Genomic DNA, 14639 nt, shown 5'->3' with positions numbered 1-14639 from the left:
GAGGTCTGTGAGTCATACTAGTGAATTATCAAACCTGAGAGGGGTTGTAGGAACCCCTGAATTTGTAATTGTTGGTCAGAAGTGCAGTGGCCTGGAGATTCCCAAACTTGTGACTGGCATCTGAAGTGGGGGCAGCCTTGTTGGGGATGGTGCCCTTAACTTGTGAGGTCTGTGCTAACTCTAGGTGATCAGTGTCAGAACTCTACTGCAGTACACGACAGGGTGATGACGATGAGGATGGTGATGGATAATGATGATGATGATGATGATGAAGATGATACTGGTCTCATGGGGTTGTTCTTCATGACTGAGTTCGTATTTCCAAAGTGCTTAGGGCAATATCTGACTCGTTGTAATACTACGTAAAGGCTTGAGAAATGACAAAAAGAAAAAAGATGTTCTTCATTCATCTGTGAACTATTAGCAAAATCATCTAAAGAATAAATGCCTTCTAGCTATAAACTGAGACAATAGAATTAGGCCTTCAGCCTGTTGCTTTAAAACTTATTATGACCATATGGAGAAAAATCTTATTTTCTAAGCAGCTGAGACCACCTTTGGTTGGGTGAATCCTTTGATTAGGTTGTTTAGGAGCTGGGTCTCCAGGGCTTCTGAGTCATCTGGCACTTGGGTTGGAGAGAAGATGCCACTCTGCATTGGACGGGAAAATCTGGGGGGGAGGCAGAATCCAGCAGACAGAGGGCCACAAGGATAAGGGGCTGGTGGGGGGTGGAAATCACAGGGTAATTTCAGCCAGGTGGCCACTGATGAGGATAAATTCTCCTTGGGGATTTTTGAGAGGCACAATATGAGTTATGCAATGTGTCCTTCTTGACCTTAGTAAAACCTGAGACTCACAATAGGCTTCCAGTAGATGTTGTGGAAAGCCTTGAGAGGGCCACATTTTATGAAGCAGGCTCACCTGGCATTCATTCAAAAGCAAGCCAACTTTTGTGGCTACAGAAGGATTTCTCCTATGGCCTTTGTTGCTCAATTGAAAATAAATATGATTTTCATATCAAAGCAATTTCAGTTGCCATTTCCATTGATCTTCATTTAAACTCCATGACTTAGGATGGATATAGACATTATTATACACATTTTATTTATGGAGAAACAGAAGCCCAGAAGTGTGACAGACTTAAGGGTATAGCTAGTCAGCGGCAACTGCAATTAGAACCCAAATCTTTGGATTCTTTGTTCATGCTCTCCAGCCTAAGGCGGGAACAGTCTTGGGAAGATGGTCTGAGCATCTCCGTAGCCTTAGAGTATGCGTAGTCTTGCCATGTAGATCTAAAAACTTTTACATATGAGAGAGATCGCCTTTGACCCATGCCTAAACACTATACATAAAGACATTCATTGTGGAAATGCCTCCTTGTAATTTAGACCAGGACGCTTGGATAAGCACTGAAAAGTGCACTTTTATCTAAGACCCTTAGGGACAATTGCACACAGCCATTAATTTCCTTGCTCCTACTGTTGAACACCACATCTCTGGTTACTCCTATGAGGCAGTTGTTTTTTGTAAATTTACTGCTGACCCTGAATGATCTGAGCATTTTTGAATCAGCACAGCTTCAATGACCCTTTTGTAAAGTAACATCACCTGAGATAAAGTCAAACCAGACTCCCGGGGTCATTTGGAAGTTCTTGTGCTATTGTCGTAGATGTCAGGGAAGCTGTGGCTGGTAGTGAGAGGTCTGGATTTTATTAGCGTGTCACCCAGAGGGATTCGTGAAAACGAGCACTGATATATAAACATACAAAGCAGTTCCACCAGAGCCCTTGTGTTTGTATACTGAACTTTATTTCTACTGTTTAAGAAATGATTTTAGTGATCAGAAGCATTCTTCATTTATGCTAGCTTCATGTATGAAAGAAATAATATGTAAGTCCATTTCAAAATATTGGCACTTATCATTAAAAAAAGGAAACTGTGTCTTATTTAGAGACTCTTCCCCTTTTGAATAGGAAAGGGATTTGGAGTGAAATCTTATTATGCAAGCTGCAGTTAAAGAAAGCGATTTTAGTTATACCTCTGACTTTGGTGATCACCTCGGAGCATCATGCCTTATGATTGGGCTGTAAGATGCACAACAAATCCATTGTTGCTTATCTTTGCCTAACTGGTTCTGTCTTAGTTTAACACAAAGAAAAAAACAAAACATGAAACATTCCTAGTTGAGATTGTTCTCAAAGTTTCTGCTTAATCAATGAGTGTTGATCTCAAGTGGTAAATCTTCAGAGAATGAGAAACAGATAGCATTAGGCAAATGTAAAACTTTTGTTGGAGAGGCAGTATTGACCCAAGATCTGACCCCCGAAGAAAGACGAGTGATGAGCTGGCCACTACCTGTATTGGAGGTACTACCTGTGTTGGAGGTACTTTGGGAATGGAGACATGAGGGTTTAGTGCACATGGGATCTTGACCTCCCTTGTGCACGTAACTCAGGCCTGCCGAGTGTGCCATGATAGCATCACACAATTTGGGGGGATTCAATTTTTGTTCTTGGCCTCTGTTGTTAGGAAGTCTTGGGGGAATGCCTGGACCCAGTGCTGATACCTTTTAGCTTAACCCAAAGCTCTAATATGACATCAAATAGAACATGTTCTAGTCACTTCTCCATGAAGGAGCCCTTTTTAATTCCTCTGTGTAGAGCTGAGACTGTACATTCTCTTACCTGACTCTATAAAATGGGAGTTGTAGCAATGTTAACACTCTGACTCTCTAGTGTGTCCCAAAGTTCCTATGGCTTTTTATGACCTGAAGAACACTTTAATTCATCACTATCAGAAGTTAACTTTCCTATAACTAGAGTGACCATATGTCCTGGTTTGGTCCAATCCTCCTTTATGGCTGTTTACCCGGCATAATTATTAATAAAGCCTCTTTCAGCTTAAAAGTGTCCTAGTTGGCAACTTATTTTCTACTTGTGTAGAATCAGGGAACTCTGGGATAAAATTTCTTGTGTGGGGCTGGCCCCATGGTATAGTGGTTAAGTACAGCATGCTCCACTTTGGCGGCCCAGGTTCAGTTCCCAGGTGCAGACCTACATCACTCATCAGCGGCCATGCTGTGGCAGCAATCCACATACAAAATAGAGGAAGATGGGCACAGATGTTAGCTCAGGGCAAATCTTCCTCAAGCAAAAAGAGGAAGATTGGCAACAGAAGTCACCTCAGGGCACATCTTCCTCAGGGGGAAAAAATTTCTTGTGTGGTTTCATTTCAGATTAATGTTTTAAAGAAAATAATTAAATGGACAATAATTCATGTTTTTATATTGCCCTTGTTGATTATAAAGGGCTTTTGCATCTAAAACCTCATTTGATATACGTAAATTCTTTCTTTTAGTAATAAGTTCTACAAGACATCCAGCCTGTTTCGTAATCTGATATTGTGACTGCATTGCTAAAACTCTGAAAATGTAATTACAAAGTCTTGATAAAGCTATCTGTCAATTCCCTAAGAATTTACTTAGAGGACAGAGAGAAATGTCATAGAATACAGGGACATAATGAGACATTGAGACCGTTTAATCTGGTTTCCAATTTTAAGCCATTTACACTATCCCTCAAACACTGTTGGACAACTCACTGGCCTTCCAAAGTTGCTTGAGAACTAGACTCACTCAGGGTGAAGGTAGTGGGAGAGAGAGGCATGCCTATTTCTATTCATTTTTTTCTATATTGGAAACAGTTCCAGAGATGGGAACTCACTACCTTTCAAGGCAGTTTATTCCTTCTACCACCACATACACACATAATTCTCTTCTCTTCTTGTATAGACTCAGTGTGCGTGTGTGTGTATGTGTGTGTGTTCTGGTGCTCGCTCTAGTAACAAGTTTTATCAAATTATATCAAATTTACTTACTAAAAAGTCTGAAAAATGCAGTAAATTATTAAACATCTCTTTGATTTAAATGAATGATAATGTTGTGTCTTATAAATATTGTTCATTAAATACCTATTCAGCAAAATAAATACATGCTAGAGAGTCACTTCTAGTAAATGTAACACTTGACATGTTCAGAACCTCCCTTCATATATGAATAGAGCTGCTGGGTTGAACTTATTTTAATTTGGAGATTTTTTTTTTTCGTTTCTTTGCAGTTATCTGTTGCAAACTACTAAGATGAATATAAGATGTCTTAAAAACAATATAATTTCCAATTCAACCATAAGTGACACCTTGATATTTTTATTTGTGTTTTAGACATAAGTAATATTTTACCAAAATGGTTTTTTAAATTGTAGATATTTTTTCTTATGAAAACTTAAGTCATTTTTGAGAGATCAAAGGTAGCAATTAATTCAAAACTCTCCAAGAACTATTTCATTCAATGTTAATATTTGGATCATTATCTTATTTTATAGATGCAGAAAATCCCAAATTCCGTATAATAAATAATTTATGTAGCTATGTTCCTAGGATTAAAATTGAGAACTATCTATTCAGTCCATTACTTTAACCACCAAAATCACTGAGTCACATATGCCATTTGTTTCTATTAGATTTTTTTCTTGTTTGCATAATATGTCTCAAGATAGTCAATTTTATTTGTTCTCTATAGTATTCTCAAATTGCTTCAGATATAATGGGCAATAATTGTTGCCTTCGTTAGTTTTCTTTTATTACATTCCTGTTTCCATTTTCAGAAATAAAATCCCAGTTCCTACAGGCATATTTTCTCTGCATGAAATGCTTTTTATGTTTATAGAAATAAGTAAGTCTTGAATAAATCCAGTAGAGCTCAGAAATTAGTTGTCTGCTGCTACAGTCCCATCTAATTTTTTCCACAGTCAGGCTAAAGTTATCTCTCTTGCATTAATCTAAACTACGCTTGGATGATGGCTATTTCATTTTCGTTATGTTTATGGAGTCTGCCTTAGCAAAAGTCTTCTTTTAGAAAATATACTATTTTAATCCTATTTTTTCTCTTCTCACTGATAAATTTCTATCCTTAATTTCTTTTTTATAATCAAATAAGTTTTCTCATTGAGGAAAATTTAGAAAGCACAGAAAAACATATCGAAGCATGAAAAACATCACTCATTAGTGTCAAAGAAAAATTGCACCAGAGAAGTTAAAGATGCAAGAAAGACTTTATTCAAGAGTACTGCAATACAGGAGAGAGATTGAATTAGACTGTGAAACAGAAGGCCAGAGAGCTTTTTAGTGTGGATGAGCTGATGGAAAAGTGCTGGAGGATGTAAGTGGTCACTGTGATTAGGCCACTGAGTTTGCTAATTGGCGCTTATGGAAGGTAGGCTCCTACCCTCCCATAGACACCGGGAGACAGCAGCTCTGTCTTTCTTGATGGTTACATTTCAACAGGATGGCTCTCAAGTCCTTGGGAAGGACATTCTGGGTTGTAAGACAGGCAAGAGGCTGGGAAAAGATTTACATCTCAAAGGGGCAGAGAGAGAATTTACAATTGAAAGTGCTCTCGAGTAAGTGCTCTAAGAGGGGGTTCAGCAGTCTAGAGTCAGAGAGAAGCTTCTGTGAAGTGTAGCTGAGAAGAGGGGAATGTTAAGTTCCTCTTCATCCTTAGTCCACTTTTGATGAAACTACTAGCATTTGCCATATTCTTTTTATCCTTTATGTTTCTTCTTTATTGAGTGTTTGCTCTAAATACATAATTGCAATTTGTTTTTAAAAAATTAATCTTATAAATATTTTGCTATGTTTGATAAACATTTAATCAGTATTAAAATAAACACTGTGACTACTTTAAAATTATTCCTTTTACTAGAAAAATAGCATTTTCATACATGTTTATATTCTACAAATGTATAATCAGCTAAAATTTAAATATATAGAGGTCAGCTTATGTGAATGCTATTTTTAATGATTATTGATAAAATGTGTTTCATTTAAAAAGTGGAATAGAAACCTAAAGAAAAACTGTTCCATAGATATTTAAAACATTATCACAAGCTATCAGCCTAGGTACATGTTTCACATTTTTCTTGTAGAAAACCTGTACATGACTAGTTAATATGTTGCCATTCCATCCAATTGTACTATTTACAGTGGTTTTTTTCTTATACAAGAAGAGAGTATTTGTAACTAGCTCCTTGCAATTATTGTTAGTAAGATCCTAGATTATATAACCTATGGTATTATTGAGTCTGTAAATGATTTTTAAAGATACAGGTGAAAAAGTATATGAAGACAGATGGTGTATTAGTCTCATAGAACTGTAGGACTTGATATGCACTTCGACATTAGCTAGTCTAAGTACTGCATTTGGCAAAGGCGAAGAAGTGGCCCAGAGATTCTGAAGGCCTCAGAAGGTCAGCTAGTAGCCAACGCGAGATAGAAACTGACTTAGAATGAGGTCAGTGTATCCCTGGACCAGTCTTCTTTCCAACTGTGGCTCTCAGGGAGGCTGCTATTAGCACTGCGATTAGATCTGAGTTATGAAAGGAGTATGTCAGCTATTTTAGTAAGCTCATTATTTCCTCCTTTTAGAAATACTTCATAATTGGTGATTTTATGTATTTCATAAACTATCTTTTTAGTTTCTACCTGACCAATCAAACCACTGCTTTATAAATTGCTTTGTACTCAAAAGATTTGGTATATGCAAAACCTCTCTTTAGTTTTTTTAAATTTCCAGACAGTGCAGAAAAAGGAGATGATTGATATAATGGGAGATAAGGGATGAAGTATTGTGATAGATGTGAGGGTGGATTTTTAGATGTAGGCAGTGTGACATGGGATTAAGAACTCAAGCTCCAGAGCTCACATTTCAGCTCCACTGCTGCCTCGCTGTGTGTCCACAGCAAGTTCTTCTCTCTGGCCCTCAGTTTATGCATCTATAGAATAGGCATAAAAGTAGTGCATACCTTATGATAGCATTGTTGTCAAATAAAGACTTAATATGTGTAGAGTACTTAGAACAGAGAGTGTCACACATTAAATGCTATATAATTATTAAAATGTTTTGCAAGTAGTTCACTCAAATTATAGAAAATATAAGGAAACCACTTATGGGAAGGGCTCTCATGTCAAAGAAGCCTAGGGCACACTCTTGGGAGCTCTAGGAATGATGAATACAAGTTAGAGCAGGCAGGCATTGTTCCAAAGTTGCTCATGGAAGAGCATAAGGCTTCCTTGGGAGTTAGGAATATCTAATCACTTGATGGTACTCAAGCAGGTCTGGATATGAAATTTTTATAAGCATTATAAGCATTCCTTTTTTATAGTGAATTTTTTAAAATAATAACTAAACCATTGGGACGGACAGTCTGACGTGGGCTCTGAGCATCCTCCACATTCTTGCTCAGTTTGTCAGACTGCAAGGCATATGTAGTTAGTCATACAGAGCACTAAGTAGCTCAAGGAGACCACAACACTCACTTGCAAGGGAGGAGCACTGGCTTATCTGCTACTTAGTGCAATGTTTGCTGCTTGCTCAAAAAGTACTTGACTCTTGGCCGGGTTTCTCTCCTACAACAGAACACACTGCATGTGTCGGCATCTATTCAGGTCTCCCTGTGTTACCCCTCATACTTCCCCATGGGACGGGACAAAGATAACCAGTGCCAACACGCTGGGTTTTCCGTGAGTAATGAAGTCTTTTGTCTCTGATCTAGGAATCTCTTGTCTTCTATACCTATTCTTGAAATAGTAACAACTAACTAATTTGCTTGTAAGTAAGTAGAGTAAAATCCTAGAAACTTCTCAGTTCTGGACATATACAAATAAAAGCAGCTAATTTTATTGCCTGGTTATTACCAGAGTCATTGGGCTAAGTCCTTTATGTGCATTATATTAGTAATCCCTCACTATGGGCCCTTTTACAGATTGGCTTTACAGAATGGTTATATGACTTGCCCAAAGTGGCAGAGCCAAGCATCATACTTTGTAGTTTTTCTGACTCAAAAAGTTATGCTTGGGGGCTGGCCCAGTGGCATAGTGGTTAAGTTCATGTGCACAGCTCCAGTGGCCCTGGGTTTGCAGGTTCGGGTCCTGGGTGCAGACCTACGCATTGCTTATCAAGCCATGCTGCGGCAGGTGTCCCATATAAAGTGGAGGAAGATGGGCATGGATGTTAGCCCAGGGCCAGTCTTCCTCAGCAAAAAGAGGAGGATTGGCAACAGATGTTAGCTCAGGGCCAATCTTCCTCACCAAAAAAAAAAAAAAAATTATGTTTGTTACAGCTATACTATTCTATGCTGCCTCTTTTTAATATATGTTCCCCCACCCCCTCACTTACTTGAAAATATCTTCATTGACTGAAACACTATAAAACATCATCATTCAGAGTTCAAAGGAAGTGAAGCTGACTTCACATTTCTGCAAACGTGTTCTTTAGTTATTCTTGCTTTTCCCTCAGCCCTGGACCAAAGCAGCCACTTCACTAGTCTCTCTTTCTTCATGCTTTCCTAGACCATTGTACAGCAGGAAGACAGCATAGAGATGGGCTGGAAAACAATGCAACATCGTGGTTACTGAAAGAGGCCCTTCAAATTACTCTTTTTCTCCCCTACCAAGCTTCATCTACAAAATCATTTGTATTTCTATATACTAACAGTCAGCAACTGGAAATTGAAATAAAAATACATTTATAATGGCATAAAAACATGGAATACATCAGAATAAATCTAACAAATTATTTGCAAGATTTTAATGCCGAAAACTACAAAATACTGAGAGAAGTTGATGAAGATCAAAATAGATGGAGAAATATACTGTGCTTATGGATGACAGAATTCCACATTGTTAATATGTAAATTCTAGCAAATTGATTTATCAGTTGAGCACAATGCTAATCAAAATCCAAACAGGCATATTTATAAAAATTGACAAATAGATTCTAAAATTTATATGAAAATGTTAATGACCTTGAATAGAGAAAACAAAATTGGATGACTCATATTACCTGATTTCAAGCCTGCCTGTTAAGGTACATTAATCAAGGTAGTGTAATATTGGGGTAAGAATAGATTATTATATCAGTGGAGCACAATGGAGTCTCCCTAAATAGACTCACACATATACAGTCAATAGATTTTTAACGAAAGTGTCCAGATAATTGGATGGGGAAAGATGTTCGTTTCAAAAATGATGCTGGAACATTTGGACAGCCATATGAAAAAATTGTGAACCTCATATATAACACCATACACAAAAAGCCACTCACAATGAATCATAGACTTAAATGAAAAGCATAAAACTGTAAGATTTTCAGAGTGAAACGTGGGAGAAAACCTTTTTGACCTTGGGTTAAGAAAAGAATTCTTAGATAAGACAAGAAGCACGAACCATAAGAGAAAAAAATATTCTTTGAAACACACTGTTAAGAAAATGAAAAGATAAGACACAGACTGGGAGAAAATATTTGTCACCTGCGTATCTGATAAAGGATTGAATTCGGAATATATAAACTCAATAATCTGACAACAAAGAACCCAATAAAAAACAGTCAAAAAATTTGAACTTGTGCTTTACCAGAGAAGAGATTCTTATGTGCTTATTTATAAGCACATTGAAATGCAAATTAAAACCAAAGGGAGAAGCTATTAACACACCTACTAGAATGGATTAAAAAAAAAGATAAGTAACTAGCTAGGATGTGAAATGCCACTGCATCCCTGGGGAACACCAAGTGGTACAGCCACTTTAGAAACAATTTGGAATTTCTCCTAGGTATTTAACCAAGATAATAAAAGTAGGTCTCCAAAAACACCTGTACACAAATGTGTCTAGAAACTCCATTCACAGTTGACAAAAACTGGACAAACCCAAATGTTTGCTGAATGGATAGGTGAAGTGTCGTACACCCTCCGGTAGAATACTACTCAGCAATAAAAACCAAAACTATTGATATATGTAGCAGCATGATTGGATCTCAAAAGCATTAGGTAAATGAAGCCAGGCACGAAAGTCTACGTGCTCTATGACCCCTTGCAAGTGACATTTTGGGAGAGGCAAAACAGTAGTGAAAGAAGTAATCATCAGGGCTTCCAAGGAGTAGGAGGCTAGCAGAGATAATTAACTCCCAAGGGTGGGTACAAAGAGACACTTGGGGGTGATAAAAATTCTACATATTGCTGGGTATGTGGGTTATGCAAACTATATATATATATTTAACTAACTATATATTTGACAAAATTCATTGAATTTACTGTATGTAAATAATACCTCAATAAACCTGAATTTTTTAAATCTGAAAAAGTGCATTAAGCTTTAATTAGAATCACAACTACTATTGTAGAATACATGAAATAATTATGTTTATATATATTGCACTTGATTAAATACACATATATTTCTGCTTGCATAGTAACATTTAGAGAAATACATTTTTAAATCTTACTGTAATAAAGTGTTACAATGCAAATTAAACATTTAGTTTATAAACATGTGTTTATATTTTATTATCATGAAATAGTGGCTTTATGGAGGCAATGATGTCTATAGAAGAAATAAAAAAATGAAGTAGTTTTTATTTTATTTTTTTGCCTAGTTTGAGCTGTAAAAAGTAATAAAACTGGAGGCTGGCCCAATGGCAAAGTGGTTACCTTTGCACGCTAGCTTTGGCGGCCCGGGATTTGTGGATTCAGATCCCCAGTACAGACCTATACACCGCTCATCAGGCCATGCTGTGCTGGCGTCCCACATATGAAAAACAGGGGAAGATTGGCACAGATGTTGGCTCAGGGGCAATCTTCCTCAGGCAAAAAGAGGAAGATTGGCAACAGGTGTTAGCTCAAGGCCACTCTTCCTCACCAAAAAAAAAGTAATAAAACTTATTCTGCTTGTAATATTACAATCCTTAAGTGTGTCTAATTCCTCTATTATTATGTCATTACAAACTCTAAACATTGCCCATGATTCTATATCTTAAATCCTATATGAATAATATTTAATTTAATTGTATAATTTTGCCTTCACTTGTTTGCAATTCATTTTTACATTTAAATATCTTGCTTCAGTCATGCTTTTCAATCTTAGCTTTTAAATTGGTTATTGATTTGTCTATTACAGTAGTATATGCATTCATAAACATTTTCTTCTCAAGTTGAAATGAATATATTTTTCTTTTAAAGGTGAAATTGAATGAAATTTGTAGCTAATAGAAAAGTTTACAGATTTTCCATTGATTTTTTTTTCCCTGCAGTGTTGAGAAACTCTTTCTTATCTGAATAAAACAATTTTCTATACCGAGCTGTCCTGTCGTGGTAATTTTTGATTGATATGGCAACATTAGAATAAGACTAATTATAGTATTGATTATTTCCTGTAGCAGTCCACTGATGTTGCCAATTGCCAAGCAAGACAGTTTGTTGGAAAAAGACATTATGTTCAAAGATGCAACAAAAGGTCTGTGCAAGAGACAATCTCAGGACAGCGCCCCTGAAAATGCCACCGTGATTGGCCCCACCAAACCTGAGCAGGTAATTACAGCCTTACTGCATGTATGCTAGTATTGCTTCCTATTGTCATGCTTCAAAATCCAACATTTCAAGAACAAACACCCACTAATTTCCAAAGATAAATTAATGAGTGCAAAAGTTAATATTTTGTTTAAAATTTCCATATATAAACTGTTATGCTATTATACTGACCATTAACAAACATAACTGCTATTGTATTTTATAAGGGTTTGAATTTTACATTCTTGACTTACATACCAGGAATGAAGTCTCAGCCAATATGTTAATTCCTGAGTATTTCCAGTTATATCACTAGTAGACTGTTTTTTGTTTCCTTCAAATATCCAAATATTTTACATAAGAAGAAGAAAGACAAACCAATCACTAAGACTCATTTTTCTTTAAAAGTAACTGTGTTGGTGTATTGTGTGTGTGTGTCTTTGTGTGCCCCAGTGCCCAAGTTATGGGAGATCACTTTGATGATATTGGAATTATAGAAATTAAGGTATTTTCTGTTATCATTCCTATGGAAATAAATGATTTTTATGTTTTATGTTTCATAAATGGCAGAATAATTTTATAAATGTCAGAATAATCCTTGAAAATATTTTATTTCACTGTATCTAATTTTGAATATTTTAAAGACATTTTGGCTCAGGCTGCCATAAAAAATACCACAAACTGGGTGGCTTAAACAACAAAAATTTATTTCTCACAGTTCTGGAGATTGGAAGTCCAAGATCAAGGTGCCAACTGATATGGTTTCTGGAGGCTCTTTTCCTTGCTTATAGATGGCTGCTTTCTCGCTGTGTCTCCACAAGGTGGAGAGGTGGAGAGCCAACTGTCTGGTGTCTCAAAGGACACCAGTCCTATGGGATTGAGGCCCTACTCTTATGCCTCATTTAACCTATATTACCCCCTAAGGGCCCTATTCCAAATACAGTCACATTGGCAGTTAGAGGCTCAAGATATAAATTTGGGGGGACACAATTCAGTCCATAGCAGTAGGCAAATTGAATGTTAGGTAAAATTTAATGCAAAGTTTTTCTTAACTTTCTTAAGGGTCCTTTGAACTTCCTGTAAGCTTAAATGCATATTACTAAGTGAAAGAAGCCAATCTGAAAAGGCTACCTACAGTATGATTCCGCTATTTGACGTTCTGAAAAAGGCAAAACTGTGCAGATGGTAAAAAAAATCAGTGGTTTCCAGGAGTTGGGGGGGAAGTGGGAAGGGATGAATAGGTGGAGCATAGAGGATTTTTAGGGCAGTGAAAACACTCTGTATGATATTATAATGATGGATACATGTCATTATACATTTCTCCAAACCCATAGAACGTACAACACGAACAATGAACCCCCACGGACACTACGGACCGTGGGTGATTGTGATGTGTCAGTATAGGTTCATCAATTGTAACAAATGTACCACTCTGGTGGGGATGTTGATAATGGGAGAGGCTATGCCTGTGTGGGGCCAAGGGTATATGGGATCTCTTTGTACCTTCCTCTCAATTTTGCTGTGAATCTAAAACCACTCTAAAAAAATAATGTCTTAAAAAAAAAAATGAGAGGACATTCACAACATAATGTCAAGTGTAATCCTTGTAGAATGACTGTTCTGTTTTTAATACAAGTTCTTTGTAATTGTATCCTAGACATTAAAAGCAGTTGTAATCATGTTCTGTTTATTTGCTATTAAAGAGGGAGTGGCTGTTATTTAGGTTTTCTGTTCATACATTATCTGCATAATGTTCCTTTATTACCTATATGGTGCTCGCCCGCATCTCCCATTGTGTGCATCATGCTGTTGTGCGGTCTTGGCCCTGAGGTGCCTAGGTGATTCTCCCCAGAGGAAGAACAGCACCGTCCACGGCCTGGATATACACTCACATTTCACAGGAGGCCTTTAGAATAGGCTCATCAGAGCAATCAAGTTCTGATTGACATTTTAAAGAGAAATACATAACGTAAAACATTTTTTAAAAATTGAAACAAAAACCGCAGTCTCTCTCCTTCATTTTTGTGAAATGTAGGTCTTATCAAATAGTAACTGTGTAAATGAATATTCAAGGCTTGATTTAAAGTTTTTTTGGTTCTGATGATTACCAAAATTAACATCCGATTTTATAATACCTCTGAGAATGTAGATTTTTTCTTAAGTTGCTTAGAAATACACAAGACATTCTCTTTTCTTGCCCCTTTTTGTTCTGTTTTCCCTCCCATTCCCCTTCTCTCCTGTCCTGCCCTCTTCGTCCATTCTCTTTCTAGTTTCCTACCTTCTTAACTTCTTCCTTCCCTCCTTTCCTCCCTCTCATTCCTTTCAGAATGTATTTATTTAAATTTAATTCAATTTTGAAATTCAGTTCAAATTTTTATTGCGCTTAGTGAAGGCACGTTAGCCTTGGAGTAAAGAGAAAGGATGATACATTCATGCAGATTTGCTCTGGTTCAGGTCTGCTCCTGATACTGGAAGTTCCTTAACCTCACTAAGCCCCATCTCTGAAATGGGTACATAGTACTGGCCTACTGCAGTTGTTATGAAGATGACAATAAGGCTATAAAATGACGGCACAATTACCAAGAACAGAATAAAAACTCAATAAGATGTATTTATTATTTTTATTGTTATTTGTATAGACTGTACCTTAGGTTTTGCTAGAGTGGTCAAGCCTTCTATTCACTAATTTATCTGCTCTTAATTCATGTAATTCCAATTAACACATCAACCGGGTTTTATTTTTTTCAACGTAAATACAGATTATTTTTAAATAATAATCAATTATATTGAAAATAATAATACAAAATAATACTTTATATTGATTAACATTTCAAAGCTTAAAAATACTTTCACCTGCATTATCTGAATCCTCAAAATACCACTGTGAGCAAGTTATTATCCATTTTCAATACTTAACTTACACTCAAGTTTCAAATTGAGTTTTAAACTGACCAAACTTAAACTAAAGAAAGTTAAGCAAATTGCCTAGAATCACAAGTGTCTTTTACTCTGTTTCCAGTGCTCTTGGGAGACAGCACAACAAGCTCCCGGTTCATTTTCCAGAGCCCCACTGACTTGTGACAGTTCTATAAATAGGAGGGAAAGTTTGCATTCCATGGCTGCACGTGCCACGTAGGGATTTCGGAGACTGGCGAAAATTCTCCTCCTGTAGTTAACAGATATGCCAACATCCTTGTACACAAAAGCATAAATCCTCAGCCGAGCAAAGGAGGAATAAGTGAAAG

General features: G+C 36.7%; 1 protein-coding gene across 2 annotated transcripts in view; it reads left to right on the top strand.

The window, feature by feature from the left end:
* The window catches only part of MYO16 (myosin XVI), a 550785-nt gene that overhangs the window by 214298 nt on the left and 321848 nt on the right, over positions 1 to 14639 (top strand). For both annotated transcript variants that reach the window (XM_087435860.1, XM_087435859.1), the window contains exon 10: positions 11265 to 11415. In XM_087435860.1, the coding sequence (XP_087291986.1) occupies positions 11265 to 11415 (151 nt within the window). The remainder of the gene's footprint in view (positions 1 to 11264; positions 11416 to 14639) is intronic.

This window comes from Ceratotherium simum, chromosome 10 (genome assembly GCF_057802395.1).
Source record: "Ceratotherium simum simum isolate JZ-2026a chromosome 10, ASM5780239v1, whole genome shotgun sequence".
Classification (NCBI taxonomy): Eukaryota; Metazoa; Chordata; class Mammalia; order Perissodactyla; family Rhinocerotidae; genus Ceratotherium; species Ceratotherium simum.
Note: the sequence above shows the minus strand (reverse complement) of the source record. Positions and strands in the feature narration are given on the sequence as shown.